Source organism: Schistocerca americana, chromosome 4 (assembly GCF_021461395.2).
Source record: "Schistocerca americana isolate TAMUIC-IGC-003095 chromosome 4, iqSchAmer2.1, whole genome shotgun sequence".
NCBI lineage: Eukaryota > Metazoa > Arthropoda > Insecta > Orthoptera > Acrididae > Schistocerca > Schistocerca americana.
In genome coordinates this window covers 707,471,266-707,498,888 of record NC_060122.1, presented here as the reverse complement: position 1 = coordinate 707,498,888, position 27,623 = coordinate 707,471,266, and the positions used below count along the sequence as shown (strand labels likewise).

The 27,623-nt window shown below is 38.1% G+C and overlaps 1 protein-coding gene across 3 annotated transcripts in view; it reads left to right on the top strand.

Moving 5' to 3' along the window:
* The window catches only part of LOC124614005 (papilin), a 256,846-nt gene that overhangs the window by 134,737 nt on the left and 94,486 nt on the right, over positions 1-27,623 (top strand). For 2 of the 3 annotated variants that reach the window (XM_047142814.1, XM_047142815.1), the window contains exons 23-26: positions 3,990-4,169; positions 4,389-4,574; positions 13,982-14,194; positions 19,522-19,692. In XM_047142814.1, the coding sequence (XP_046998770.1) occupies positions 3,990-4,169; positions 4,389-4,574; positions 13,982-14,194; positions 19,522-19,692 (750 nt within the window). The remainder of the gene's footprint in view (positions 1-3,989; positions 4,170-4,388; positions 4,575-13,981; positions 14,195-19,521; positions 19,693-27,623) is intronic. The other variant, XM_047142813.1, reaches the window with a different exon arrangement.

The window sequence follows — 27,623 nt, the reverse complement described above, 5'->3', positions numbered from 1 at the left end:
TCATCTATTTCTTCATCATCTGCAGAGCTAGTTGGCATATAAACTTGTACTACTGTAGTAGGCATGGGCTTTGTGTCTATCTTGGCCACAATAAGGCGTTCACTATGCTGTTTGTAGTAGCTAACCTGCACTCCTATTTTTTTATTCATTATTAAACCTACTCCTGCATTACCCCTATTTGATTTTGTATTTATAACCCTGTAATCGCCTGACCAAAAGTCTTGTTCCTCCTGCCACCGAACGTCACTAATTCCCACTATATCTAACTTTAACCTATCCATTTCCCTTTTTAAAATTTCTAACCTACCTGCCCGATTAAGGGATCTGACATTCCACGCTCCGATCCATAGAATGCCAGTTTTCTTTCTCCTGATAACAACGTCCTCCTGAGTAGTCCCCGCCCGGAGATCCGAATGGGGGACTATTTTACCTCCGGAATATTTTACCCAAGAGGACGCCATCATCATTTAATCATACAGTAAAGCTGCATGTCCTCGGGAAAAATTACGGCTGTAGTTTCCCCTTGCTTTCAGCCGTTCGCAGTACCAGCACAGCAAGGCCGTTTTGGCTAATGTTACAAGGCCAGACCAGTCAGTCACCCAGACTGTTGCCCCTGCAACTACTGAAAAGGCTGCTGCCCCTCTTCAGGAACCACATGTTTGTCTGGCCTCTCAACAGATACCCCTCCGTTGTGGTTGCACCTACGGTACGGCCATCTGTATCGCTGAGGCACGCAAGCCTCCCCACCAACGGCAAGGTCCATGCTTCATGGGGGGCAGTAACAGTTAAACAAGTTAAAATCTAGGGGACCAATCTGGGACAACAGGATGGACAATGTAATATTTTTTTAGTATTCACCGTTTCTTATATGTTGCTATTATCATGTTTAGTTTGAGTGTCTTCTTCCTTGATGATGGTATAAGTCCAAACTTCAGATGATGGAATCAAATTTGACCATCAGAAGTTGTTTTTCTTCCTAATTATATTTGAGTGAAACTATTTAATGAACATTAGCATAATCCCTTGCTGCAATGCCTTTTGTGCCTTGACTTCTGTCATTGTTTATGTTTGTTTTCCATCAGAACTGCTTTAAGATTTGTGTACAATTGCATTAATGACAATAGTTTCCACATGACATTAACAACTAATTTAGTAACTGACTACCTCGAAAATATTGTGGAAACATTTGACATTATTCAGCAGAGGTTGCACTGGAAGGGCTTCATATGCCACACAGAAATTATTATGATTTCCAGTTAATATAGGAGTGTTATCTGCAGACAAAACTGGTGGAGAGTTTTTGTTGTTCAGCAAATCATTAATAGAGAATAGGTCATTGAGGGGAACCTTATGCAATTCTAAGCATAATTTACTTTTAATGAGTAGGCAGTTATTCTTTGTCTTATCTACATAAAGACAGATTGTTTAATGTAGTTGCCAATGGACTATTTGACTAATTTACTTCAAAGTTTTACACAACACTCTAATGAACATTGGGACAGACATAGGCTACATATTTATGATGTATAAATATATGTTTAATTTGGGAAGGGTAAACATTGTCGACAAAAATCTCAAAAAGTTCTTGACCAATTTACTTCAGATTTCTACATGATACTCTAATGAATGTTCAGACAGACATAGGCTACATATTTTTTGTATGACAATCCACAGGTTTTCTGTTAAAATAGACTGTGAGAAAGAAAATGCTGTGTTATGCTGTGCAAATGTGCAGTTTTGTTTTCTTTCTTGCAGCTCAGCTTTAACTTTGATAGCAAAGCATGTAAACCATTAAACAAATTGTTTCTCATATATATATTCTTTCTCCTTACATGAGGTGTGTGAGAAAAGTAATAAGACTGATTTTTTATCTACCAAGATTTTTATTTTTTCAAACAACATTACTGTCCTCTTCAAAGTAGTTCCCTTTAGCACCTATACAGTGGGAGAGCCATTGTTCCCAGCCTTGGTAGCAGCTCTGGAAAGCATCAACTGTTAAGGCCTTTAACATGTCAGTCACATTCTTTTGAATGTCCTCCAGAGACCCAGAATGACATCCTTTTAAGACTTTTTTTCAGTTTTGGGAAAAGAAAAAGGTCACAAGGACTCAGATCAGGTGAACAGGGGGGTTGTGGTGCAACAGGAATGCCTTTTGAGGTCAAAAATTCTGCGATGGAAGTGGCCATGTGACAGGGGGAGTTGTCACTTGTGTGCGGTGTTCAGTCTCACTCGAATCACCCTTTTCCTGAGCCTTTCAAGAACATCTTTGTGAAATGCTTGGTTGACAGTTTTTCATGGAGGAACAATCTCACATGAGCATGCACACGTTCAACATTTTCATTGGTTTTTGAAGTTGAAGGTCTCCCTGGGCCTTCCAGAAATGATTTGTGCCAGTGGACAACTTGTACTCTTAATAACAAATGTTCCCCATAGGCACGTTTCAAATTTTCAGATGTCATTCTTGTGGATTCCCACAGTTTTTGGTGGCATCAATAAAATCACATGATGACTGTATGGAGCTGAAACTCAGATTGAGCATCTGGAAGGGGTGAACACTCTGGTCTACACAATTAGAACAACACAGCCTTGCCAGATCGGTCGCAGTGTTGTCAGTCTCATTATATTCCTCACACATCTCATATGTAATTTCAAACAGAAATTGTATAAAATGTTTTTGATGGTGCTGAGCCACAGTCATTCAATATTTTTTGAAAGAATAAACTGCTATTTGACTGTGTGTTATTGTATTTACCTTCTGTGCTATCTAGATTTTGTCTTTTATGCTATTATCAAGTAAAATGCGAAAGTTGTTAGACGCTTAACACATTGTAACTGTTACCTGCTTAGGACTGCCATAACAGATATAATGTGTTAATGGTCTAAGAACTTTTTAGCACTGAACTTGATAATGGCATAAAAGTCAAAACCTAGATAGTACAGAAGATAAATACAGTAATACACAGTCAAATGTCAGCTTATTCTTTAAAAAAAGGAAAAAAAGGATACACAACAACATGCTGATTTTTTTTCTGTCAGTTTTACAGAAAACAGGAAAGGTGTATTTATGGTATATTGGCTTACAATTAGAATACTACTATGGAACATAAATTGTGCAAAACTTTGTAATACTACTCATTTGCAGACTGGAACTATATAAAATACTTACACTGAAGCTACTGTCCTGACATATCCAACATCTGGAGAGATTTCTCTCTCGTATCCCTTGTACCAATGTTCTCAACCCATTTACCCATTCATTTTAAGTGACTTTGTTTGCAATAGCAGTAAACAAGGCTCAGTGTCAGAGAGAGGGGTTAGAGGACATGATACGGGGTGGGGTGAATGAAATGGACACAGAGAGGGGTGAGGATGAGATGGACAGAGAGAGGAGGGGAGGAGGTGATGCACAGAGATGGAAGGAGGAAGAGATGGACGAAGAGAGGGATGAGGAGAAGATGGGCAGAGAGAGAGAGAGGGGAGGAATTTGGGAGGTATATCCAATTCCTATACATATTTAGCAGTTACAAACTGTTGCCAGGTGCACTGTACAGAATAAGCCCATAAGCACTGCCCTTCATTCCATCTTTATCTACTATATGGATTAACAATGTGGTTTATGAAATAAGAGACCTTCATAAGGCACAAAAGATTCCTATAACTACAACAAAATTATTCATGACATCCACAAAATTTTGAAACCAAATTGTTTATATGAAATAATCCCATGGCTTGTAATAAAATTACATATTTTGGGAGCAGCAGCTTCTCCAAATACTTTTGACAAAACTGGCAAAAGAGAGATAAAGCAATAGTTTCTCATATCTCTTCATGACCCTTTTTGAGCAGTGAGTTAACTCCTACTTATTTTACTGCATATGTGAAACATTCTTATTCTGCTTAATTATTAAAGATAGTGGATGTCCTACTATTTAATGACTTTCGAGGGTATCCCATCCAAACCTACAGAATTTTTTATTTTTTAATGATAGATGCATGTGAGCAACCAAAAGACGAAGGTCCGTGTAAGGGTAATTACCGAAGGTGGTTCTTCAACAGAGAAGATGGTGTGTGTGAAGAATTTGCATATGGTGGCTGTAAAGGAAACAGAAATAACTTCCTCACTGAAGCAGCTTGTCATCAACAGTGTTTGCAACCTGGGCGAAGTAGGGGTAAGTAAATTCATCATAGAATATGTTCAAGACGTCTCAGTAAAAAAATTACTTATGTTGCTGAGATAAGCTGCTACACATAGTTGTAGACAATTTTAAAATTTTTCATGTATTATAACAGAGGTATAGGATTTATATAACTTTCTTTCCAGGCATCCAGGAGACATATCCTCATATTAAATATTCTGCCTTGCTGTGTTACAAACTTTGTTTCAGCAGTAATGGATATTTGTGCTCTTCCGAAGGATATGGGTCCGTGCCTAGGTGCTATGTTGCGTTGGCATTATGATGCTGAACAGAAAAGATGTCAGCAGTTTGTTTATGGTGGTTGCCAAGGCAATGGAAACAGGTTTAAGACTGAAGCCGAATGCAAGTCTAAGTGTGAAGTCTCTGATATAATGAGAGGTATTCAGAAATCAATGATCTGTAGGCACGCAATGTGGTATCTTTCACTTCTGTAGCATTATTGCTGCTGATGGTGATGTTTATTGGGAAAAAGGCTTTTGTGTTGTTGCTTTTGCATCCCATCTTCACTCTCGTTACTGGAATGCTGGGGAAGGTGTATGTTTCTCTCGTATTTGTGTAAAGTATTTTGCATGCTACCTGTTCAGGTGCTATACCACAAAACTTATAAAATATTTATATTCTTACAGACATGGAAAGAGAACCAAATTTCTGCAAATCAGAAAATTTATCTGAAAAATAAGTTTTCTAAATCAGTAATGTCTCATAAATTGGATTACAAATTCCAAATTGCTCAAAGTCTTTAGGTAAATGTACTTTCTATGGTGTAGATGCAATTCTTTCTTGTGACTCTGCATTACAAAATTTAAAAAAGCATTATATTTATTGCTTATGCGTACTAAGCTTTGTTAAGTTGCCCCCCCCCCCCCCTCAACACTCATTATAACACCCTGTATTTACTCTTTGCCAGAATATGACCTCTCATTACTCAACCTGTAAGCTTCTTATGTCACTAGAATCTGGCATAAAATGACATTTGTTATGTTTCAGCATCTGTACATAACATTTTTACAGATTTTAAAATATATAATTTATGTTCTGTTACTTCTATTCAACAATTTCATTAGCGTCAGTGAAACTACAGATCTGAACACTATTAAAGCAAAATTTGTCAAGGTTGGTTTAAACACCACAGTGTTTTACCAAATGAATCTGTTAAAATGGTGTACCATGGCTTTCCTTCGTGTGTAAACTCATGTGCCCAGCCAATCATGAAAACTCTTCTCCTTAAAATGGGATACAAATCACATAGTGCCTTGGCACTTTTCAACTACATAAAGCTTTTTCAGCAAATGGAAACAATTTTTTTTTTTCACAGTTGAATGTTGGAGACTTTTGTTCTTTAGCAATGTTAATTTGTTTACAAAATTTGTAAAATTCTTGGGAAAGTATGCATTTCACAATATGTCAAGGATTTTGGCATAACTTTTCATGTCAGTAAGAGCTGTATCATTGCACATGATTACAATAAGTGAAAATATTTTCCCTTTCTATAATACAGTAAATATAGTTCCAGTCTCTTCCTGTTAGTATGATTTAAGGTTGATTCACATCATACTTCATGGAATGCAACATCAAAACATGCCACACTACATTTCAAGTAGTGATATCCACACAGAATTTCAACAAAACAGGAAAAGATATTGTGATTGTTTTATAAGGACTTAGATATTTTATGCTATGAGAGTTCTACAAAAGAGGCAACGTATCTGAAATCGAAAAATAATTTAGATTTTGTAACATGCAGACAAATAAAAAGTCTACTCTGTGTGTAAATAAGAACATAAATGTATAAACCAGTCAGAGAGTCAGCTGCACAGAAGGAGAAAAAATACAGTTATATTTGATTTCTTTACTGTTTAGGAAAAAAACACAATGGATAGAGTGAAAAACCTGTACAAATTGTCATCTAAATATAGCTTAATGTGTTTCTATGTATATATTTACTTAGGCAAAAAATTGATTATTTGAAATGTTTGCATGATGCTCTTTGTATTCTTTCACTCTCAGCAATGTGGGAAATTTACAATACAACTTCCATCAAGAATATCCGTAGTGAACCTTTATAACAACAAAAACAATCAGTTGTTGACAAAATTATTTAATTGTATAGATAAAAAATTACTTACCAAGCAGTGACAGAACACACACATAAAAGACTGTTGTTATTGGCAAGCTTTCAGAGCCAGTGGCTCTTTCCTCAGGCAGAAGGGTTGAAGGGGAATGAATAAGAGTGAAGGAAAAGGACTGGAGAGGTCTAGGAATCCTTCCTCGGGCAGAAGGGTTGAAGGGGAATGAATAAGGGTGAAGGAAAAGGACTGGAGAGGTCTAGGAAAACGGGTAGATTTCGGGAAAGTCACCCAGAATCGCGGATCAGGGGAGACATACCGTACAGGATGAGAAGGAAAGCTCTCAGGTTTTCAAATCTTTGCCAATGCAGTCCCCAACAACCAGTCTTTCCTTCTCATCCTGTATGGTGAGTCTCCCCTGACCTGCGGTTCTGGGTGACTTTCCGAAATCTACCCCTTTTCCTAGTCCTCTCCAGTCCTTTTCTTTCACCCTTCTTCCTTCCCCTTCAACCCTTCTGCCTGAAGAAGAACCCACTGTCTCCAAAAGCTTATCAGTTACAACATTATTTTATATGTATGTGTTCTGATGCCACATAATGAACTTTTCTTTGACCATTAATGAACTGTACTATCATTGTTAGTTACTTAACTCTGAAACTATATTTCATCTTTTTGTATCACAGATGGTGTCTCATCACCTCAATTTCACCATTCAGTAAGTGAAATGATGTCTGTTGACATTCTGTCTAATATGAACATGCTTCCATTTAAGGATGTGTTGCCTTTCATTCCAGTCCATTGATGGCTAGTGTGAATCTATCTTTATTTGTATTTGGGAAAAATAAACACTAGCTTCACCCAAAATTGAAACTGAAAGAATGGTTGGAACCTCCAGACACACATGCTCAGTGGCAGCAAATAATATTCAGACACATTATCAGCAAAGACTCCAAACAGGGGCTGTTTCTTCTCTTCATTCTTGTCATCTGATTTTACTGACACTAATTTCATGGTTTAGAACATCATTTTCCTTTGATGGTTATGAACAAGAAGTTGAAATGCATGGAAGGTGAGGAAGTGAAGTAACATAAACATGTCTTAAATTAATAGTAGTAGGAGACAGATATACGTGGGATGTTACTTACTTTTGAGATTAGTGGAAACTTGTTTTATGGAGTATATACTTATGTATTATTTAATATACACATTTACAGCTTCATTTTAGTTTGGTATGTTACTGTTCATCTTATGTGCCCAGTATCATTACCTGTATGCTATTTCATGAATTATTTGTAGAACTTTTGTTTAGTTCAAGGCACATTATAATGTTCACATTTATTTTAGCTGCCTGTGACTTCCTGAGCTTATCTTTGTTTCATTGAAAACCCTACAACAGTAAGTCTTAACAAAATAATGCATTTGCCAAGCATGCACATTATGTTACAAGAAACAACAAACTTAGTAAAGATTATAACACTCACCTCCAGTTAAATTGGGGGGGGGGGGGGGGGGAGGCAAGGTTGTGCTCATGGACACTTGTAATAGAACAGAAAATTATATTAGATTTTAGCACACACTCATTTCTGTATAAGTAATTGCACTCTCTCTCTCTCTCTCTCTCTCTCTCTCTCTCTCTCTGTCTCTCTCTCTCTATCATGCACACACACAAAATTGAAGTTGGGAGGGGGAGAGATTACTCCAAATACATATCTCCATGACATGTTTATGTGCCAGGCATAATTAATTCCCATTACCATAATATAATATGTTGTCTACATCATCTAAATCTCAGTATGTCTGCTAGATTGTCTACATTTTCTTGATAGTGGACTGACATCAGAACATAAGCAGATCTGTAGAGCTATAAAATCACCACTTCGCAGAAAGTAGCATTTGACAGCTTTCTAAACGAGCCAAGACAAGAAGCAGTTTGCCCTACAGTTGTCAGTTTAACTGAGAAGGAACTGTAGACTGAAACCATGAAAGTGCAAGGCAAAATCCTAAGTGAGCATTGTCAGACTACAACCACAGAACCTTCTACTTAGTACAGTGTATTTAATTACAAAAGTCCCTTTGGAGTTGACTGGCAGGAACATTGATGTGAACATTCTGGTGCTTTTTAAATATGTGTTCACTTCAACATAGTTTTATTCAATGACAAGTACTTTGAGCAAGTAGCGTGGCCTGATGGAGTGAAAGGACTTCCCATGTTTCTCCAATGTTTCAGTATGCTCTCTCCTAATATCCAATTGATGATGGAGTCGGGGCAAGAGGGCATACTATTATTATTTGTTTCGGTGTAATGGAAAGTCAAGAGAATGCTGGCACATAGCATGTACCACAAGCCAACTGACACAGATCTGTATTTGCAAGCTGTAGGATACTAATTCACAGAACACGCATAACTTCAGACTGTCCTAAGCTGCCAGGTTAAACCTAAGGATGGTTTTCTGACTGGGCGGCTATTCAAGAAAAACAGTTTCATCATGCATTCCATCTAAAGTGTGGGAACAAAATGAAGAAACAGAGGCACCCACAAATGTAGTCTCCATGATGTACTTCAGCAGTAAGTCTTAAAGAATCAGCAGGTTCCTCAACAGACACAACATTAAAACAAGCCTTTTGTCCATCTGTGAAACTGAGTGCCTTGCTGGATATTATTAAAGTCAGTCTCATCCTTAGGAAACAAGGCCACACAAAGTTCTGTGACAGTATATATACATTGGCCAAACATTCTGCTTAGTGCAAGGAAAGTACAATGAACACTCTCTTCATACAAGCCTGGGCTGATCAGATATATCTGCAGTAGTAGAGCATTGCCTTAGCACATCATACACATGATGTTCAAGAAGACAAATGTTATATCCATAGTTTTGTTTTTCAAGGACTGCATGACACATTGGATAGTTTAATGAAAGGCACTCTGCCATGGACTTGCTGTCATTAAATTAAAATAAATTTCCAGTGACAGTCCTATTGCAGCACAGTAGAGGTCTTACCATCTTTGATTTGGCTCTTGTCCACAGCAGTGACCAGCAGCAGCATTGGTGCCTCAGTAAATGCTCAGAAGGCAACAACTTGGTTCCAGTTGGGAGTTCTGCTGATACTTGGATACACAGAAGGCTTAAACTCTTGGTTGCCAGTATAAGCCTGTAGAAAAACTACATTCATCCACTTGAAGCAAACCAGTTGGGGCCTCCATAAGAAGACCATCACAATGTAGATACCAACAGCTGCTATTTGCTAGCAGTAACCTGTTGTAGCAACTTTGCTACTTAGAGCAGGTGACTTAGGGGAATTTGTGAAATTTGCACCATGTGATATGACGGTACATCCAAGAGCCATATAATTAGATGATGTGCTGATAGCAGTCCAATATTGCCAGTAAATGCCAGCTTATATTGACACATTTTGAGGCCAGAGTAGCAGAATCTACCAAAAATAGGCCCATACATTTCTATTGTTATATTGGCAATATGTTGCTGTCTGATTGTGTGAGATGGAGAAATTTTGAGAATTCCTGGAATCTCAGCTAGATCCATAATTGTACAAAATTCACAATTGAAATACAGCAATTGGCCCAGCTATCAGTTCTTCATAATATAGCAGATGGATCACTGGGCTACAGTGTCTATGGGAAGTCTTCCCATTCTGAACCCCATCTCCATGCCATGAGGAAACAAGCCCTACCCACCTCCCTCCCCTTTTGCAGGGACATCCTGCACTTAGGACACAAGAGTATAAATATTATCAGATGAAAGAAGTCTTGTCTGAGAACTCGTACATCTGAGAAAGGTTTAAAAAGGGGGGGGGGGGGGGGACTCATAAGAAGGAAGTGAGTGATGACTGCAACATAACTGAACAGAAACTGAGGAGAAAACTAACACTGAGGAGGAGAGCATCAGAGTGACATCCTTCCCTTAATCTAACTCAGTCTCCAGGAATATCTGGAGAATACTTGGAAAATATAATTTTCATTGCATATTGATTCCCGTCCCCCCTATAAAAGAGAAGTCAGTTGACACTGATGTGAGAAGAGAAATAAAATAAAGAGAATCTCCACAGAGATGCATGAAGTGAACATGTGGTGATGGCAAATAAGGAAGTCTGAAAAACGTGGTTATGTACAGATAATCCACTGTAAATGTATTTGTTTTGAAATGTATTTAGAAGACATTAGGTGTCAAGCTTTATTTTAAATATATTACTTCAGAAAACAGATATTATTCAGTACTATGGTTTTGGCCCAGTTGAGGAAAAAAAAGGGGGGGGGGGGAGATTTGAGAAGGTTTGCATACACTGTTTTGTACTTGTCTGTGTGAATGTAAAAGGGCACAGGGAGAGATTGAGGGCTGAGTAGAAAAATTTTGTGTCCTACGAACGACAGTAACAATAAAAATGCGATTAAATGATGGAAGATTATTCTACTAACAAGTAGGCAGCAAGCATAAGGCACTTAGAAAGTGACATAAATACTATTTTTTGCAACCATAGATTACTGGTAAAAAAGAGGAATTAATTGCAAGATATAAAAATACTCAGAGACTAACCAGTAAATTTTCGCTGTACTCGCAATAGGAGAGTCCATAGGAGAAGTTGGGATGGATGGTGTTGGTTTGCATCACTTTTTGTTAACATCTCTCTGTAAGCATTCAAATTTTCTCACTTTAAGCTGCAATGGAAAATTGTGTGATATGCCAGTAACAAAACAGTTGTAGTCAATTATCATCTTGAACAGATATTCTCAGACAGATTTATATTAGAAGAAGGTGAAAGGAAATAGTATAACTATGATAAGTGCATGGGAATTAAAGGAGTCTAAAGTTCTTGCCTAACATTTGAAATTCAGTTGCTTAAAAAATATGAAAATGAAAATGTATAACCAAAATCAACTGAATTAGTGCATGCACATTCAGAATTATTGCCTACTTTCTTTTCTATGGGTGGTCTACTTGGAAAGTAATTTCCATCAACTTATCAAATAATCACCATAACAATTTCTAGAGACACCAATTGCAGTTAATAATTGATAGTAAAATGCACGGTTAATGTAGAGCATGAATATTCCAGTAACATTTAACATGCCTGGTATAATTTTTTAAATAATTTTGCATGTTTTAATTTCATGGTGTTAAATGTTGTTGATGCCTCCTAACAGAGTCTTGCTCACTACCTCGAGATGAAGGAAACTGTACAGATCATATACCTCGATGGTTTTTTGATGCCTCAGAGAACAGGTGCATGCCATTTTATTACAGTGGGTGTGGGGGTAATGCCAACAGGTTTGAGACAGAAACAGAATGTGAAGTTGACTGTCCTCCAAAAGTTGGTAAGTGCATGTCTCTGACCAAGCCTTTGCATGTTTATTAAAATACACTTTAATAATTTCTTCCATTATCATTCACTTTGCATGTAAAGTCAACATAAATTATAAATATGCATTCATTATAATTACATGTAATTCTTAGCTATTTTACTGTATCCACTTATATCTTGGTGTAAATTTAAAGTGTGATGAACAATCCTTGCTTCATAACCTGCATACCAGTTTCCCAATAAAAGGAAAGATATACATGGTTATTACAAATGATTGAAGCGATTTCACAGCTCTACAATAACTTTATTATTTGAGATATTTTCACAATGCTTTGCACACACATACAAAGACTCAAAAAGTTTTTTTAGGCATTCACAAATGTTCGATATGTGCCCCTTTAGTGATTCGGCAGACATCAAGCCGATAATCAAGTTCCTCCCACACTCGGCGCAGCATGTCCCCATCAATGAGTTCGAAAGCATCGTTGATGCGAGCTTGCAGTTCTGGCACGTTTCTTGGTAGAGGAGGTTTAAACACTGAATCTTTCACATAACCCCACAGAAAGAAATTGCATGGGGTTAAGTCGGGAGAGCGTGGAGGCCATGACATGAATTGCTGATCATGATCTCCACCACGATCGATCCATCGGTTTTCCAATCTCCTGTTTAAGAAATGCCGAACATCATGATGGAAGTGCGTTAGAGCACCATCCTGTTGAAAGATGAAGTCGGCGCTGTCGGTCTCCAGTTGTGGCATGAGCCAATTTTCCAGAATATCCAGATACACGTGTCCTGTAACGTTTTTTTCGCAGAAGAAAAAGGGGCCGTAAACTTTAAACTGTGAGATTGCACAAAACACGTTAACTTTTGGTGAATTGTGAATTTGCTGCACGAATGCTTGAGGATTCTCTACCACCCAGATTCGCACATTGTGTCCTTTCACTTCACCATTAAGAAAAAATGTTGCTTCATCATTGAAAACAAGTTTCGCACTGAACGCATCCTTTTCCATGAGCTGTTGCAACCACGCCGAAAATTCAAAGCGTTTGACTTTGTCATCGGGTGTCAGGGCTTGTAGCAATTGTAAACGGTAAGGCTTCTGCTTTAGCCTTTTCCGTAAGATTTTCCAAACCGTCGGCTGTGGTACGTTTAGCTCCCTGCTTGCTTTATTCGTCGATTTCCGCGGGCTACGCGTGAAACTTGCCCGCACGCGTTCAACCGTTTCTTCGCTCACTGCAGGCCGACCCGTTGATTTCCCCTTACAGAGGCATCCAGAAGCTTTAAACTGTGCATACCATCGCCGAATGGAGTTAGCAGTTGGTGGATCTTTGTTGAACTTCGTCCTGAAGTGTCGTTGCACTGTTATGACTGACTGATGTGAGTGCATTTCAAGCACGACATACGCTTTCTCGGCACCTGTTGCCATTCTGTCTCACTGCGCTCTCGAGCGCTCTGGCGGCAGAAACCTGAAGTGCAGCTTCAGCCGAACAAAACTTTATGAGTTTTTCTACGTATCTGTAGTGTGTCGTGACCATATGTCAATGAATGGAGCTACAGTGAATTTATGAAATCGCTTCAATCATTTGTAATAGCACTGTATATTATCATTTTTATAATATAACTCTGTAAGTCCATGCTGGATAAATAAAAATATTCAGAATTAACAGGAAAAACTCAACAGTGGCAAAAAGAGGAAGTAACTGCAACAGAGTAGTAGTAGTAGTAGTAGTACAAAACAGTAATAGAACAGTCATAAGTTTTCAGAAGGAAGGTGGTTGGCCTTAGGTGCTATTTATTTCTGTTGGCTCTGCTTTAGTTAGCACTGTTGGTGAGTTGAGTTCTTTTTGACACACCATGTTAGTCACCGTGCTGGAAACTGTTTTCCAAAATCCATGAACAGGTGCATGTGGGGATTACATTTATTTGAAAGTGAGCTACGTGGGAAAAAAAAAAAAATAGAAAATGTGTATTGAAGATTATTTTCTTCATTCAGGAGCATGACTGTCCAAATCTGTGTCTGGCCATCCAGATTTAGATTTTCCATGAATTCTCTAAAGTGCTCCAGAAAAATGTCAGAATGGCTTCTTTGAAAGGGCACAGCCAATTTCCTTTCCCATCCTTGAAACATTCAGACTTTTTGCTGTGTCTCAAATTACTTCAATCACTGTTGAAGGCATGTTAAATTTTAATCTTCCTTCTTTCCTACTAATTTATTGATTTATTTACTTATTTGTAAATCGTTTATTCAATGAAAACCATGAGAAGGAAGGTTATTTAATAGTTCTGTGATGATGAATTTCTCTAGTTAAGGAGTACATTAAACACTCATGAACTTTTAGTTGAAGACCTTTTGTATCACAAGGCTTGTGGATTCGTTTTAATTAATTTCCTTTGTATCAACAGAGCAAGACATCTGTACTCTTAAACCTGTTGTTGGTGGTGAATGCTACAATTATACTGAACGGTGGTATTATGACTCTTATGAGGTGCGCTGCAGGTCGTTTTATTACAATGGGTGTGGAGGAAATGAAAACAATTTTCTGACACTACAGGATTGTGAAAATCGTTGTGAGAAGCGGATTCTTACCCCTGTACCTGCTGCAGAATTCAGAAAAGGTAAATCATACTATTATTATGGGAAATTGAGAAGAAAACAATGTCTTAGAAAGAAAGGAATCTTCTGTTTATCATACAGTTTTATTATGTGCTGCAGTGGTAAATTATGTTAAATGATTTTTATTTATCTTACAGTTCAAAACATGTATTTAACATGCATGGGCAATGTTATAATAATTACATTTAGATTATTGATACACAATATAAATAGATTACATGCTATTAAGTAAAAGATCATTAAAGTATATTTAACATAGCATTCCTGAGGTCAAATCATGTCAGCACCATACTGTATGGGCACTTCAATATAAGCCATTTTTTAAACTCATTTTTAAAAATTCTACCAGAAAGCTGTTTCAGGTTGTTTGGCAGATAATTATAAAATATTTATCCCTTAATGAATGGGGTATTTGTTAGATTCAGTCGTCTGCTCACCATATGAAAGTCTGATTTGTGTCTTGTATTGTAATCCTGGATTTCCATATTCCTGAGACCTGAGTTTCTCCTGGCGTATACAACTTTAAAATAACTTCCGGGAATTCAGCCAGGTAACACTTTCAGCGACCGCCGATATTTCAGCGGGAGAACACCCCGCCATTTTCAAGGCAAACTGCAACGGACAGGCGGCGTACATGCAAATTTAGTACCTCGGTTCTCGGACCCAAGCAGGAAAGATAACACACACACACACTGAACACTAGTGCCACCAAAGATGGCCAAAGTCAGAGCTATCGATAGTGACACTATGAATTCGCAGGTGAGGTAGCATTGAGTCTGTCCCTCTGTTTCTTGACAAGGGAGAGAGCCGGATTCCAAACAGAGTTTAAACAGAAACCTCCATCCCTGTTAACAAGGTTGCTCGCTAATTTAATCTCAACTGCCTCCCGAATCACACTGTCCCAATAGCTGGACGTGCATGCCAATATCTCGGTGTTATTATATAACATGGAGTGACCAGTATCCAAGCAATGTTCGGCAATAGCAGATCTATTTGGCTGCTGTAATCGTGTGTGCCGTTTATGCTCAGTACATCTGTCCTCCACGGTCCTGATAGTTTGACCAATATATGCCATGCTGCAGCTGGAGGTTTCTGTTTAAACTCTGTTTGGAATCCGGCTCTCTCCCTTGTCAAGAAACAGAGGGACAGACTCAATGCTACCTCACCTGCGAATTCATAGTCTCACTATTGATAGCTCTGACTTTGGCCATCTTTGGTGGCACTAGTGTTCAGTGTGTGTGTGTTATCTTTCCTGCTTGGGTCCGAGAACCGAGGTATTAAATTTGCATGTACGCCGCCTGTTCGTTGCAGTTTGCCTTGAAAATGGCGGGGTGTTCTCCCGCCGAAATATCGGCGGTCGCTGAAAGTGTTACCTGGCTGAATTCCCGGAAGTTATTTGAAAGTTCCATATTCCTGTTTGCCACTTTTTTGTCCTTTTTCACTAATAATATTGATTGAAACATATATACTGCATAGATAGTCATAATATTAAACTTAATAAACAGGTTTTTGTGTGAAGTTCTGGGTCTTACTTTTGCCATAGTTCTTATTACTCTTTTCTGCAATACAAATACCCTTCTTATATTATATTGGCTACACCCATGCCAATACAATTCCATGAGATAGATGGGGATACACCAACCCAAAATACGCTATTTTTATTGCTTCAATATCTAAATATTGAACTAATCTCCATAGTAAATACAGACTAGATGTTATTTTACCACAGACATGATCTATTTGCTGAGTCCACGAAAGTCTGTCATCTATATATATCCCCAGAAATTTACATTCTGAACAGGTATTTTCCTGAATGTCCTCATTTACAACAGTATTTTTATTTGAGCCACTTGTCTTAAAATAAATTAAATTAGTTTTGTTAATATTGACCCCCAGGTTTTCTTTTTCAAAATGTGTTTGGGCTTTTTCAACAAAATTCTGTACCACTGAATTTAGGTCATCATTACTATGTGCCCAGCAAACCCCAGAGGTGTCATCAGCATACATAGTAATACGATGACTGGTGTCTAATACTTTTGGGAAATCATTCACGTAGCAAATAAACAGGAAGTGGCCCAAGATAGAGCCTTGTGGCACACCAAAATTTATATTTCTTATCTTTGATCTTCTTTTTCGATTACCTCTCCATTATCATACACAACTTCTGTGCATTATTGTCTATCTTTAAGGTAAGATTCTATTAAAAACAACAGTTTCCCACTGACACCATTACAAGCAAGTTTACTTAAAAGAGCGCCATGATGGACTCTGTCAAACACTTTGGAAAGATCTAAAAACACCCCTGCCGTTTCATAACCGTCATTTATTTTCTCCATCAGACAGTGTACAAACTGTACTGCTGCAGATATGGTGCTCCGACCACATCTAAAGCCATGTTGGAAATCTCCTATTAAGTTATTCATATTATAGTGCTCAATTAAGATTTCTAGCATTATTTTTTCAATTAATTTACCAAACACTGAGGTTAAGGCAACTGGTCTGTAGTTCTGTGGTTGTTTTCTTTCCCCTTTTTTATGTAAAGGTTTAACTATAGCAAGTTTCAGTTTCTTCAGAAACACACCTTCTTCAAGTACACAATTTATTAGATGGACTAATGGTCTGGCTAACTCACCCTTGCATTTTTTGCAGTAGAAAAGGAAAAAATTCATCACATCCAGCTGATCTTTTATTTTTTAGGCTGTCAATCAGCTGTGTTACGTCCTTGATGGTTACTGTAGGTAGCTTACAAGAGTCCCGTTCCTTTTCCTTATCATATTTAAACTGCCTCACTTGTTTCATGCAAGTATCATTTTCAATAGCATCTATAAAGTAATTATTAAATATATTGCTAACTATATAAGGATCAGAAAAATTATCATTATGTATACTTAACTCTATATTATTAATTTTAGTTTTTGAATCAGTGTTCCTCATATCATTAACTACTGCCCAGCACGACTTTGAGACACAGTCAGATTATAGTTATACATTAGATTACAATCATTTGAGAGTGAATTACAAGGATGTATTGAGTGTCTGCATAATTCTTAGTAGTAGATTACATTCAGTGCAGGTATTATAACAGATTATCATTTGAACTATTTATTGCATAGTCTCTAATTGAACTGGTCCTCTTGTTGCATATTTCTGTATGGTGTCTCTCACAAGACTGTCCACATAGTGTACACTTGCAAAGGTTTGACGGTTTGTGGTATGTTGTATTTGTACAAATTTCATGGTGGAATCTGTGTACTGCAAGTCTTGTAAGTACGTGTCTCATCTCAAAATTTGCTGCTGTCCAAGTGCGGTCGATCATGGCCCCAGATCCATAGAATTCCATTGGTACTTCCTCTTTTCCTGAGTAGTGATCTTAGTAGGTTCTCTGATGCTGATGTGTTGGGAAGTAAGAAACTTGTCCTTAGATCCTCTATGGGGAAAGATTCTCGGTCGAGAAGGTAGACTAATCTTGATCTTGTGGTTTTTGCTACCCCTAATGCTCCTTTGATATAGGTTGCTTTTACTCTTTCCAATGTTTCTAAGTTCTTTTCATTTAGGTGTATTCATATGATTTCTATCCCATAAGCCAGTATCGGTATTATTTTTGATTTGAAGAGTGCCATAGCTGTGTCTAGATTTAGTGTTCTGATGGAACTTATTTCATTTATCACTCTGATGGCTTGTGTCGCTTTCTCTGTTGTATGTTTAGTGAAGCACTTTGTGGACGGCTGGAGTGTCATCCCTAGATATTTGTAATCTTTTGTGATAGATATTTGCTTTCCGTGTAGTGCAATTCTTGTCGTTTTTTGGGATTTGCCCGCCTGGTCTGAATACCATCATTTCCATCTTGTCGGTGTTGATTATTAACTTGTGTTTTGTGCATCATTTTTCCACATCGTCTATAGTCTCCTGTAGTTTCTTTAAGCTTTTTGAGCCTATCACAATGTCGTCCGCGTAGGCATATGCTTCGACATCTTCGTCTTGAGCGATTTCCATAATGTCCTTTGCTGCCAGAATGAACAGAAGCGGGCTTAGTGGGTCTCCTTGGAGTACTCCGTTTGTTTGCCTTATTGGTTCAGACAGGTTGAGGTTGTCCGAGATCCTTATCTCGTTCCATTCATTTATGGAGTTTATGATCCTCGTCCAGACACTGTCTCTTCCCAGGGTTGCGTCGAGCATCCTTTTTACTAATGATCGATCGAGGAGGTCGAAGGCCTTTGTGAAGTCTTGCTTTGCCAACAAATTTATGCTATAGAATTTCGGGTGTTGCCTATGATCTGTGAGAAAAGTTTCTGTGAATATTGCTACGTCATAACCTTTGAGAAAGTCTGTTGGAGCTATGCATGCTGCGTTTTTCAATCCTTCTACATTCTATAACGTTATCTTCATGTTTTTTCTCCCTTCGTTTTCTCCTGGTTTTGTCGTCTCCGGGTACATCTGGTTTTTACACTCTAGTACCGGTGTGCTTCTCAGATTGTCTGCTATGTTGTGGCATTGCTGGTCTTGGGCCAGTGAAAATCCTGAGTTTCCTTCGATGACAGCCTCTTGTAGGTTGGCCGGTTTCCAGCTTCATTATATAGGAAGTCCTGGTCCCTGATAGGTTTATTTTTTCTTTCTCCCCTCCCATATCTTATCTGTCGGGTCTCTGATGACCTTACTTCTTTTCCTGTTATTTGCGTTATCTGTTCCTCTTTTTGGGGTGTGGGTGGTGGATCCTCTTCTGTTGGTGATGATGTTGCTTCTTTTTCCTCTATCGGGCATGGTGACGTTTGTGGGTCTGCTTCTGTTGGTGATGAGGTTGTTTCTTTTTCTTTTATATGGCACAGTGGAGACTTTCCTGCCTCTTCCTTCGTTGGTAGTATCACGGGTGTCTGTGTCTGCCCTTGTAGTTTGTCAAATTTTTCCAAAATTTATTTGCACAGAATAGTTTTTCCGCAGTTGTTTCTGTGTAAACCATGCCTTGTGAAATGCTCTCTTTGTGAGCTTGTTGCATTTATGAAAGTCACATTTGGGAAGCTGCTACATATCTTCCTAAATATCCTATTTGTTCTGGTAATTTCTTTATTTACGCAGGACTCGACCATCAAGTCGTGTCTTTGAGGAATGCTTAGCACTTATACTTCAGAATGAGTAGCTTTCCCTAGAGTTTCCCTCAGTACTCTTCTTGCATTGATACTTTCATTTCTATAAATGTCATTCCCTCCCCCTATAATGACACATTTTGCACCTTTTGTTATGGATGTTTCCCAGGATTTCAACACTTCACTTAATGGCATGCCTGACTTGGTGATGCCGCTTAGTGGTAAATTATAAAAATGATATAATTTTTCAGAAAGCTGTTTCCTCCCTGATGAACAAGGGCCTTGCTCTGAGAGTATGGCAAAGTGGTTTTATGATAGCCGGGATGGTGTGTGCAAACAGTTTCTGTATGGAGGCTGTGAAGGGAATGACAACCGTTTCTCCAGTCATCAGGAGTGTGAAGAGAAATGTGGTGATGTACAAGGTAATCTTGTTTAAACAGTCTCCAAACATGTTTTAAAATATTTATAACTATATTGTAATTTTTAAAATAATTACAAATTTTACACAAAAGAGCAGAACTACTGTAACCAGATGTGTTTCTCTTTCTCATGGCATTACAGAATTCCATACCAGATGTAGCTGTAAATATTTTTACTAAACTGGAAGCACAGAAAAGAAAAAGAATTTGGTGGTAAAGTGAATAAATCTGCCAAATAAGAAGTTTTTTTCTTTTCTTTTTTTTTTATTGAGAGTATTCACGGCTTATATAATGAACATTTTTTGTTGTTTGCATAGCAGAACCTAGTAGTTGTACAGATATTTTATACAGACCCTGTATTCCCCTAGATGACATTGGAAAAAAGTGGTACAGATACCATCTGTTTCGTGCATTCTGATAGTCTTGTCACTAGTCAACCATGTCTTGAGTTATATACATACAGACTTACTATGAATACAATAGTATGAAAAGGAAATATTGCTACTCACCTTATAGAAGAGATGTTGAGTCGCAGTTCAGACACAACAAAAAGACTGCCATACATGATGAGCTTTTGGCCAAAAGGCCTTCTTCTAGAGTAGACAAAGGTCTGTTGGTCAGGAGCACAACAGGTATGGCAGTCTTATTCTTGTGTCTGTCTGCAATTCAATATCTCCTCTATACAGCGAGTAGCAATCTTTTCTTTTCATAACATGGTCTTTATTCCATCCTGGATTTTCCATTGTTTGAACTTCGTATGAAGATAAGATGGAGCTAGGGTTGCCATACGTCGTGGACCGTCCGCGATTTTATGATCGAAGATGGGTGTCCTGGACGAAGAGGAAAATGTCCACGAAAAAAGTGGTTAGTAAGTAAAAAGAATTTTTTTACACAACTTTTGCCACTGTCCACCGATCAAGTGTTTCATAACTCCTCAAACCTGACAATAGTCATTAAAACCTGTGCTGATATTCCGTGTCACTTCAGAATTGCTTTGCTATTTTGAGAACAGACTGTGGAAGCAGTGCAATAATCAATTCTTTTCGATTGTTTCAGTTTTCCACAGCTGGTTTACAATGAAACCTCCAGTACAGTGTCAGAGTGTGTGTGTATAAAATAACTGAAATGCACACCAACGGTCACTTGCACAACATTTCGGTCCATGTTTCAACCACATATTTGTAATCACCAGATTTTGTCCTTGATTTTCGTCCTTGTATTATGGCAACTCTACATGGAGCTCCATTTGCTGAAAGAATCTGTCAACCTCCTCTTCTGTTAGACCTGTTTCGGCAAATCTGGAAAGGGTTATCGGATAATAGGAGCCTTAGTAAAGAATAAACCCCTTAACAATGTGCAGAAGGCTTTCACCATATGGATATTGTGCTTGTATTCCATGAATGTATACAGTGTCTTTGATACTGAAATTTTGTATGTATGCTTGTTCAGTAACCTCCAGGTCTCATGATGAAACAATAATAATAAGGCATGATCTCAGAATGCGCTTCCAGATTTTTCAATAACATAATACAGTGAGGAAAAATGGCTGTAACGAAAGTTAGACTACCTCATAAGGGTTCTAATTTGTCCAAAATGAAGATGTACTGAAAAAGGAGCAACTAATATTTTATAAAAAGAAAAATTCACCAGTAAAAATGTAAACTTACAAGCATTCAGAATGGCTGGTCAGTACTTACCTTCAACAGACAATATTGCAAGTACTGCCAATAGACGTATTTATAAATAGAAAAAAAATCTTTATGTAGCTTTAGGAACTGTTGGTTTCACATCAGGTAGGAAAGAAGGATAGAAAGGAACTAACAGTTCTGAATTTAGTAATAGTTATTTTTTATATTTCTAAAAGTATTTGTTGCAGTACTTGCAAGTTAGTCTACTTCCTTTAAATATTATGGTTAACCAATAGTTAAACAAAGTACTGAATGTTCCTGTATGAAAAACACTACATTTTACATGCAAATGCCTTTGTTACATTATACGAGGGTGAGTCAAATGAAAACCTTAAATATATTTTTTAAATATTGTTTATTGTGTAGAAGTGGTACAAAACTGTATCACTTTTCAACATAATCTCCCCCATGCTCAATGGAAGTCCTCCAGCACTTACAAAGTCTATAAATTCCTTTAGAAAAAAATTCTTTTGGTAGTCCGCACAACCACTCATGCACCACGTGGCGTACCTCTTCATCAGAATGGGACGTTTTTCCTCCCATTGCCTCTTTGAGTGGTCCAAACATATGGAAATCACTTGGGGCAAGGTCTGGTGAGTATGACGGATGAGGAAGACACTCAAAATGCAGTTCTGTGATTGTTGCAACTGTAGTACGGGCAGTGTGGGGCCTTGCATTGTCATGTTGCAAAAGGACACCTGCTGACAGCAATCCAAGTCAGTTTATTATATTGCAATCTGCAGATGATATTTTAAGGGGATCTGTGTATGATGCACTGGTGACAGTGGTCCCTCTAGGCATGTAAAGCTCCAAAACAACCCCTTTTTCGTCTCAAAAGAGAGTCAGCATAACCTTTCCTGCTGATGGTTCTTTTCGAAACTTCCTTGGTTTTGGTGATGAGGAATGGCGCCATTCCTTGCTCGCTCTCTTTGTTTCCGGTTGATGGGAGTGAACCCAGGTTTCGTCCCCAGTAATGATTCTTGCAAGGAAGCCACCACCTTCTCATTCAAAGCACCAAAGAAGTTCTTCACAAGCATCAACACCTCATTCTCTCATTTCAGGAGTCAGCTGCTGTGGCACCCATCTCGCAGACACTTTGTGAAACTGGAGCACATCATGCACAATGTGGTGTGCTGACCCATGACTAATCTGTAAACATACTGCAATGTCATTCAGTGTCACTCGGCAGTTTTCCTTCACTATGGCTTCAACTGCTGCAATGTTCTGTGGACTCACAACTTGTTGTGCCTGTCCTGGATGAGGAGCATCTTCCACTGAAGTCACACCATTTTGGAACTTCCTACTCCATTCGTAAACTTGCTGCTGTGACAAACATGCGTCACCATACTGAACCTTCATTCGTCGACAAATTTCAATAGGTTTCACACCTTCACTAGACAAAAACCGAATAATAGAATGCTGTTCTTCCCTAGTGCAAGTCGCAAGTGGGGCGGCCATCTTTATACTGATAATACGATGGTATGTGTGCATCTGCACTATTCTGTCACCTACAGGCCATTCTGCATGCTGTTTGTAGCATGCTTAGCAACTTACAGGATAACGGCGTGAAATTTCGATTTGTTATTACAAATTTATGGTTTTCATTTGACTCACCCTCGTATTGTCTACATGTTGCTACTGTGTGTGTGAGGAAAGGGGAGGGAAAGGGTGTTACAAATATTCCCACGCACCCCCCCCCCCCCCACCCCCACTCTCTCTCTCTCTCTCTCTCTCTCTCTCTCTCTCTCTCTCTCTCTCTCTCTCTCTCTCTCTCTCTCTCCCCCCCCCACCCTCCCCCCTCCCCTCCTCCCTCCCCTCCCCCCTCCCTCCCTGCCCCCCTTCTCTCTCTCTCTCTCTCTCTCTCTCTCTCTTTCTCTTTCTTTTCTTTTTTGTGTATGTACCATATGGGATGCCAAATGTAGCTGGAGGTGCAGATAAGTTAATTTTGTAGGCTGATTGTCAAAAAAAACCTTTTCATTTCATGGCTAATCTATTTTTACTTAAACCTTTGACTGCACTAGATATGTTTTAATACTGCTACATCCCCAGGTGCTCTGGATGCATTTACACACACTGTTATTCATTTCATCAGCTGCTCTAGACATGTATGCACGTGCTCACTTGCCACTGCATACGTACGCCCGACATGTTACAACAGGCTGTCATCATCTCCACCTTTTCCCCCATCCCTCTCCCCTCCCCCTCCCCTCCCCCTCTGAGTGCTCTGGAAGTATTAATGTGTGAGGCACTTATTGGCCAGGTAGAGTGGCCAGGTAGCAGCATTTCCACCATGAGTGCTCAGTAGCTTTCCAATATTCAGCCTGTGTGCATTTACTGCTGTGATTTTATTTGTGTTGCTGTTTTCATCTTCATTATTGACAACAACAAAAATAGCACACCATTGTGATTGTACAGAGGAAGAAATCGTAAAGATGGTGACAGGCATGTATAAAGACCATTTTAATAGCATTGATTGAGACACTAGCTGGAAAGCTGACATCATTTCATGCAGCTATAAAGCATTCTAAAGGTTGTAAATAAACAAAAGGTACTGATGGAAACCAAAATAATTAAAACATGTAGTTACTTAGTGATAACATCTTGTGACATAATAAAAAACAGGTTTCGATCAAAGCCAAGTAGGCCACATAGAAAACCACAAATATTAATGTGTACAATGCCACAGTATTCTTTTTTGATGAGATATTAAATGCTCTTAAGAGAAGTACATTGTTTCATTGAAAAAGCTATAGTTACTTCCATATCTCAATAGATAAAAAAGTTTGAGCATTAATCACATGAAAAAATATGCACCTCCTTGTGTGCTATCATTAGAAGAAAGCCTTGTTTTGATATCTTGAACTGTTTATGAAATACGACACATATGATGTCCACATGATTCACGTTGCACATGGGCAAAATACTGGCCATTCAGTGTGCAACCGTCCCTTAGCTATAAAAACCAATGGTAATAGATATCACTCTGCTCTCAGCTTTAAATACAATTTAATATGTTAGCTACATTTCATTCACAGCAATGTATGAGCTAAAATGAACCATACACAAAATCTATGCAATATGTTTTTATTTCTGCAAAATTCTTAAATTGTGTGTGATGCTTATCTTAATTTGATAAGTGCAGTAGCTATGATGAATAAAAAAAAATGAAGTCTGTCCTGTACTGAGTGAATATATCAGGCTGTAAGATTGGTAAGAAGCAAATGTTTTCATTGAATAGGTTTCTTAAAATTGGATGATAGGTATTTCATATCAGCCAGCAGGTCCGCCCAAGCACATCGCCAATGGTGTGTGAAATGTGCCTGTCTGTAAACATAGTAGGACAGCGTAATTGCATCATACCACTTCACATTGTATCACTTGGCAGTCTGTCCTCTTGTGGCAAAGTGTTCAGTTCGTTATCATATATGAAGCAAATTGGACATGAATTTGTCAAAGACATCTCACCAGACATAGTAACAAACTTGGAGCAAAGAAGTTATTATTGTAGTCGCCGAAGAATGGTGATGTATTAGAGTGATACCACAGATTGATTCATCCTTCCCTTGGTGTTTTACAGTTACAAATATGTGGAGGACAGCAGATATTATAGAAGAGTAACTAGGAAAGAACACTAAAGCAGTGAGGTGAATCCACAGTGACCCATCACTTTCATCATATACTTCTAAAATCCTATAAAAAACTACAGGAAAGATGTAATTTGTAGGCATGAAACAATATTGACATAACCTATGTGTATGCAGTAATTCATTTCTTGAAAAGCTTTGAAGTGAAAAAATTAAGTTGTCAGAATAGCTGTATTTATTTTGCATCGAATGTGTGAAACTTAGAACAGCACAAGAAGTCATCACACACAGCTTTCCAGTAATATTCAGCCAAGCAAGCCAGGCCATGCAGCAAAACCACTACACAGGTAGCTGCCAGAGTGTGGTCTCTCCATGTAGGTACCAGTATAAGGCAACAACAAAGCAGCACTCAGCACAGAATGCAGTGAGAGCATCTGTAGCAATCAAAATGTTAATGTGTTAGTTTGTGATAATTTTGTTCCTGTACAGAGTGCAGTCCATAAGTTTCCAAACAATGATGGTAAATTCAAAATCAAAGTTGTACAAGTTTTAACTGTTTATTTATTCAAAATAGGTTTCATTTGACATGATACATTACATTTCAATTGTCTCATCAAAGTCTTTCAGAATGTTCTGAGTTGCTCAGTGACAACTTCATGGAACTACACAACTGAATGTTGAACTCTTATGGGTGCATTTTTAGTTTTGGGAACAGAAAATAAAATTATTCAGTCTTGGCAGATCTTGAGAATAAAGTAGATGGTGGAAAGTTGCAAATTGCTTTTCAGCAGAAACAGGTGATTCATTGCTGTCTAAAAGTGAGGGCAGTGTCATGCAGCAGGAGAAAACAATGGTACTTAAAGAGATCCAAGCATACATGTTGGATTTAAGTTAGAAAGTGCTGCAATATTTTCTGATAATGTGCATATCACACTATTGGCTGGGAGTCCCCTGCAGGGGTGTTCAGCTACTTGGTGTAAGCACCCCCCCAGTGACTTGCATCAGTGATGAAATGGTCATAAGGACAACACACACACCTAGTTCTGAGTGGAGGAAATCCTAGACTTGGCCAGGAATTGAAACCGGATCATATGATCGAGGTCAGCAACATTAACCACAAGACTGTAAGCTACTGACAAATTTTCTGATAGAATTTCGTATCTACTGTTCTTTCTGCAGGCATGAATTAATTGTGAAAAATGCCAGTGATATCATTAAAAACATGACCAACATTGCCTATGCCCTTCATTTTTGCAAAGTGTGTTTTTCTTAATCCTCCCCCCCCCCCCCCCCCCCTCCTCCCACCAACACCACCACCCCAAACCTTTTCTGGATTTTATCTCTAGAAATAACATTGTCTAAAAAGTTTTAATTGTGGTTAACAGGTCTTGACAAGACACAGTTTCACCATCCACTTGCTTTTGTATCAGCTTCAGCTCTCATTCAATCTTCATGGCAAACTCTATGAAGTCACTGTTTTAAGGATGTTTGACATCCTTCTATCATCTGAGATATAACTTTTCAGCTACCTTTAACATCTATGTCACTTGTGATTTTACCATGCCTCGCATCATTTGTTGATTTTCACTCATTTAATAATAAATTTCTTTTAATAAGCTTCTAGAGGAGTAAGATGTACAAATAACTTCTTTACTTATCTTCTTTTCTTGTAGTTGGGTCCAGTTCTTCATGTTTAAGGTGTTAATCTTGAGGCTGAAATTTTTGATATTGTAGATTCCAAATGACATGATAACTACTGAAAATTTGATGTTTTTATCTTGATTTTTCAGTATCACACCGTCTTTACAATCTCCACTTTTAAATAAAAAATTACATTGTTATTACCAAAATTAAAAACACGTCCGATCACATGAGAGGCATGCCCACTACTAACACATTCTGCAGTACTAACAATATTCCAAACAGTTTACAGACTTTCTTGACCCTTCCTGGTAATATCCTTGTAAGTGCATCAATCAATGTCATTTTGTCAAATGATTTGTCAGAGTGTGTTAATTTCGTAAGTTGATTCATACAAAACTCTTTCAGAGTAGCATCCCTACTCCTATAATTACAAACATTCAGAAATTCCCTTGTAATTCTCCCCTGTTCAGCTTCTGACCAAAATTTATTTGAAAAACTTTTTTTGAAACTTTGATATGTTTCCCACTGATTTGAATTTAGATGTACCCAGACAGAGTTTCACCTTCAAGACATCTTTTAATAAATTTAATTTTTTGATTGTCACTCATGCCTGACACAAAACTATCTGTACAATGTTGCAGAAAATCCACTGGATGTAAATTGTTTGATGGAAAACTTTTGTTAGGAAAGTTGGACCACGCAATACAATTGTTTGAATATAGATTTTTGTGAATGCAGTTTTCCTGAACTGCTGACATTTGTTGATCTAAAGCAATTGCATTAGTTTGCATATTGTTTTCAATATTTAACATTTTTTGATCTAAGCTACTAAAGTCCTGCTCCATTTTTTCCGTTACGACCTTCTGTTCAGTTCTGACATCATTAATATTCTTATATCTAAACACAAAGATGATGTGACTTACCAAAGGAAAGCGCTGGCAGGTCGATAGACACACAAACAAACACAAACATACAAACAAAATTCAAGCTTTCGCAACCAACGGTTGCTTCATCAGGA